This window comes from Sceloporus undulatus, chromosome 2, assembly GCF_019175285.1.
Source record: "Sceloporus undulatus isolate JIND9_A2432 ecotype Alabama chromosome 2, SceUnd_v1.1, whole genome shotgun sequence".
Classification (NCBI taxonomy): Eukaryota; Metazoa; Chordata; class Lepidosauria; order Squamata; family Phrynosomatidae; genus Sceloporus; species Sceloporus undulatus.
The window spans coordinates 244,659,686-244,664,986 of NC_056523.1; the positions used below are offsets into that span (position 1 = coordinate 244,659,686).

At 46.2% G+C, this 5,301-nt stretch overlaps 1 protein-coding gene across 1 annotated transcript in view; it reads left to right on the forward strand.

Annotated features, from left to right (window-relative positions):
* The first annotated feature begins 680 nt into the window (after positions 1 to 680).
* GDA (guanine deaminase) overlaps positions 681 to 5,301 on the forward strand; it is a 49,368-nt gene continuing 44,747 nt past the window's right edge. Inside the window, exon 1 of the mRNA XM_042449152.1 lies at positions 681 to 1,098. Coding sequence (XP_042305086.1) covers positions 988 to 1,098 — 111 coding nt within the window. The 5' untranslated portion in view covers positions 681 to 987. The remainder of the gene's footprint in view (positions 1,099 to 5,301) is intronic.

Here is a 5,301-nt window from a genome sequence, read left to right on the forward strand (position 1 = left end):
CCAGAGTTATTTATATTATATTACAGTGGGTCCTTGTTATCCGCTGAGGTTTGGTTGTACTGGAGTCGGAAACTCCAGCGGGTCCCAAAATCCTGGATACTCAAGTCCCATTAAATACAACGGCATTGTAACACGGTAACCCTTTATACAAAACGGCAGCGTCAGAAGTTTGCTTATTGGAATTTATGTTTAAAAGGAAAAAAAATTCAAGCTGTGGACGGTAGAAGCCATGAATAATAATAATAATAAACCGTGAATACACAAGGCTGGCAGTCTTTATTTATTTACTTATTTATTCACCTCCCACTTTTTCTTCCTGAGCAGGATTCCCAAAGCATAGTTTCCCAGAGTGGTCCAGTACCCAAAAAAGGTGGGAGTAGGGACTTAAAAAACAAACTAAGCCCCAAAACAAGGGGAAGGAGACTCAGTTGCAGGCGCTGAAGAGAGGAAGAGGAGGAGGAGGAGGAGGAGGAGAAGGAGGAGGAGGAGGAGGAGGAGGAAGTAGAAAGAGAAGAAGAAGAGGAAGAGGAGGAGGAAGGAGAAGAAGAAGGAGAGGAAGAGGAGGAGGAAGAAGAAGAGGAAGAAGAAGAGGAAGAAGGAGAGGAAGAGGAGGAGGAGGAAGAAGAGGAAGAAGAAGGAGAGGAAGAAGGAGAGGGAGAGGAGGAAGAAGAGGAAGAAGAAGGAGAGGAAGAGGGAGAGGAGGAGGAGGAGGAAGAAGAAGAGGAAGAAAAGGAAGAAGAAGAGGAAGAAGGGTAGGGAGAATGCTGGTGGTAACCCCACCCCAAAGGGGAAAGTCTTTGCATGGAGGAGGAGGAGGAGGAGGAGAGATGGTGACAGGTGCCTTGGGAGCTGCTGGTGCTGCTGCTGCTGGTAGTGGCACCGGAGGAGGACTGACCCAGAGGTCCTCCCCTGCCCCTTGAGGGAGCCCTGCCTGGAGAGCCTGCCCTGGCAGCAGCAGCAGGAGAAGGAGCAGGAGCACCTGGCGCCATGGGCTCCCCCCTGGCGCACCTCTTCCAGGGCACCTTCGCCCACTCCACCGCCGCCTCTCCGCTGGAGATCCGGACCGGGCACCTGCTGGGCGTCCTCCAGAGCGGGAAGGTGAGCTGGACGGGAGGGGAGCCGGGCTTTGGGGGGGGGGGCAAGGGGAGAAGGCAGGGTGGCCAGGTCTCCAAGGAGGAGAAGGCGCCAGGGAGGACCTTCCAGGAAAGAATGGAGGACCTTGACCCAAAGGAGGCAACAAGCCATGCTTCTCAGTCCTTAGTTCCTAGGGAGATTAATCCATGCTTCTCAGCTCCAAACACGAGTGTAAATATCAAGCCATGCTTTTCAGCCCTCCCCTCCACTTGTTGTTGTTGTTGTCCATCTCGACTCATGGCGATCCTATGGATGAAAGAAACATCTCCATGATCTCCCGTCCTCCACTGCCCTGCTTAAGTCCTGTAAACTCCTATTCGTGATCTCCTTAATAGAGTCCATCCATCTGGCATGTGGCCTTCCTCTCTTCCTGCTTCCCTCCACCTTTCTCAGCATTACAGTACTGTCTTTTCCAATGAGTTCTCCTTTCTCATGATGTGTCCCAAGTAGGACAGCCTCAGTTTGGTCACCTTGGCTTCCAGGGAGGTTTCTGGCTTGATCTGCTCTAGGACCCATTTGTTTGTCCTTTTGGCTGCCCATGGGATCCTTAGTACCCTTCTCCAGCAGCACCACATCTCCAAGGAATGAATTGTCTTCCTATCTTCTTTCTGAACTGTCCCGCTCTCAGACCCAGACATGGGAAGGGGGGCTACAAGGGCTTGTCTTTTTGCCCTGAGTTGTCTGTCTTTGCATTTTAGGATCTTTTCTAATTCTTTCATAGCCACCCTCTCTATTCTTAATCTTCTTCTGACTTCCTGACTGCAGTCCCCACTTCTATCAGTGTTTCATCCCACACTAATAGAAATACCAAGCCATGCTTCTCAGCTCCAAGCACTAACATAAAGTCATGCTTCTCAGCCCTGATCAAAATGGAGGGCATTTGAGGATTCTTCCCGGGCGCTGGACTGAAATGTAGGACGGGTCCTGGAAAAGGAGGACGTGCCTCTAAGGCACTTTTGGAAACGGAAAGGTTTTATTTGGGTGGGGGGGAGGAGAGCTAAGAGCAGCCTGGCTAAGTGTGTGTGTGTGTGTGTGTGTGTGTGTGTGTTTTGGGGAGGTGTAGTAAAGGACTACCTGAAGAGAGAATGGGTTATATAACTCCTGACTAAGCCTGGAGTAAGCAAAGGGTGTCAAGTGAAAGCTGAGGGAGGAGGACGTGGCGCTCAAGGCAAGAGAGGAGGAGGGTTACATAACTCCCTCCCTGGAGAGGAGGAGGAAAGGAGTAAAGGCTTCACTGGCTCCAGAACAAGGCACCACAATGTCTGTAGCTGAAGCAAAATCAAGAGAGTGCATGTGTTCTGATTAACAGTGGGATCCCTCCTTGGGCAAGTCACACTCTCTCAGCCTCAGAGGATGGCAATGGCAAGCCCCCCCCCCCCCCGAGCAACTTGCCAAGAAAAGCCTGTGATAAGGCTGCCTCAGTGGAGTCTCCTTCCTTAGAGGTCTTTAAGCAGAGGCTGGAGGGCCATCTGTCAGTGGGGATGCTTTGATTGAGAGTTCCTGCATGGCAGAATGGGGTTGGACTGGATGGCCCTTGTGGTTGGTGTCTTCCAAATCTATGATTCTATGTTGCCATCAGTGGGAAAGCACTTGGAGGCACACAACAACAACAACTGTTGTGTTAGTGCTTGGATTGGGGCAACAAGACCCAGAGCACCAACCCACAATCACACAGTGCAGTGTGAGTTAGCTGTGGGGTTTCACCCAATGCTTTCTCATGTTCAGAGTTAAACAAGAAAAAGGAAAAGGAGGGCAAGAAAAAGATGCTGCTGGTATGGAAACCGAGGCTTCAAATATGATGCCAGGAAGCTTTGGGAATCTGTGCCGAAAGCAAAAAAGACCACAGGTTCTGCAGAAAGGATGGTCCACAGAGATGCATTGGTTCGTGACAAATGGGACTGAACTGTAAACATTCTGAATCGTCGTTTTCTGTGTGGGAAGCTATACAGCAATTTGAGCTAAATGCAATTGCATGTCTCAGCTAAGAATCAATGGAACTTACATATGCTTGTTTATCAAGTTCCCATTAATTCAAGGGGTCTCCTGTAATTGCAATGAACAAGTGGATTTTAGCCTTTGCGCTTGAAATGGGGCTGTAGAAGTGAAATAAAAATAATAATTTTTGCAGCAGTGTGTCCTGAGCATGGGCTGTATCATTAATTGCTAACATAGACAAGAAATCCTCTTACAGCAATAGAAAACCTAGCACCTGTATTAAGCTACCACTCTCATGGGTCACAACCAGCTCAATAAGAGGGGTACACTTGTCGCTCTTACAATTCTTATTCTGTCATTGTTTTTTTAATGCAATTAAGCACTTAGTATGAGTGAACCTTTAACAATTCCCTAATCTACACTAGGTACTCTTGAGTTTTTCTTTCAGAGATTTTGAAGATGTAAAACAGGTGGTGTGTTGGTTGTTACTTGTACGCCAATCATATATGTAAAGTAGGAGTAGACTCTGAGGAAGGAGGCCTGAAAAATGGAGAAGAAAAAGCAACAGTTTTAAGATATGTACATGACACCATACTATGGAGAATAAAAGACTTGGAGTTGAAGAATCTACAGGGTTCTGTCCTGGGCCCAGTGCTATTCAACATCTTTATCAGTGACTTGGATGACAGAATTGGGGGCATACTTATCAAATTTGCAGATGACACCAAATTAGGAGGAGCAGCTAATACCCCAGAGGACAGGATCAAGATTCAAAATGACCTAAATAGACTAGAAAGCTGGGCCAAAGTTAACAAAATAAACTTCAACAGGGAGAACTGTAAGGTACCGCACTTAGGGCGGAAAAACAAAATGCACAGATATAGGATGGGGGACACCTGGCTGAATGAAACTACGTGTAAAAGGGATCTAGGAGTCCAAGTAGACCACAATTTGAACATGAGTTGACAGTGTGATGCAGCAGCTCAAAAGGCCAATGCAATTTTAGGCTGCATCAATAAAATTATAGTGTCTAGATCAAGGGAAGTCATAGTGCCACTGTATTCTGCTTTGGTCAGCCCCCACCTGGAATATTGTGTCCAGTTCTGGGCACCACAATTTAAAAATGATGTTGAGAAGCTGGAGCGTGTCCAAAGGAGGGCTACTAAAATGATGAAGGGTCTGGAAAGCACGCCTATGAGCAACGACTGTTTAGCCTGGAGAAGAGAAGGTTAAGAGGTGATATGATAGCCCTGTTTAAATACTTGAAGGGAGACAAGGACCCAGAGCAATGGATGCAAGCTACAGGAAAAGAGATTTCACCTCAACATTAGGAAGAGCATCCTGACAGTAAGGGCTGTTTGACAGTGGAACAAACTCCCTCGGAGTGTAGTGGAGTCTCCTTCATTGGAGGTCTTTAAGCAGAGGCTGGATGGGATGCTTTGATTGAGATTTCCTGCATGGCAGGGGGTTGGACTGGATGGCCCTTGTGGTCTCTTCCAACTCTACAATTCTATGATTCTATGAAGAAAGTCAAGGAAGAAAGTGCAAAGGCAGGTTTACAGTTGAACATTTTTGTAAATGATCACAAATGATTTATGTAACTTCAAAGAAAATGATGAAGGCAGTAAAATAGTTCAGGATGTTCCATATCGTGGCTCAATCATTAATCAGAATGGAAACCACAGTCAGGCAACCAGAAAACAAGGAATTGGAAGAGCAGCTATGAAGGAACTAGACAAGACCCTGAAGTATAAAGATATAACATTGAATACAAAAGTTAAGATTGTCCATGGCTAATTGTATTTCCCATTTCTATGTATGGTTGTGAAAGTTAGACAGTTAGACAGTGAAGAAAGCTGATAAGAAGAAAACTGGAGAAGAGTTCTATGGATACTGTGGGCTATTAAAAAGACAAATAAATGAATGAATCCTCAACTCTCCTTAGAAGCCAAGATGACTAAAGTGAGGCTGTTGTACTTTGGACATATCATGAGAAGACATGACTCACTAGAAAAGACAATAATGCTTGGTAAGGTTGAAGGCAATAGGAAAAGAGAAAGACCCAGTTATATAGATGGATAGATTCAATCAGGAGCCGTGACCCTGAGTCTGCAGGACCTGAGCAGCGCAGTTTAGGGTGACTTGGAGGTCTCTCATTCATAGGGTCACCACTAGTTGAAGTTGACTTATCAGTTAATAACAACAAATTAGTTATAAGCAATAAAATATTAT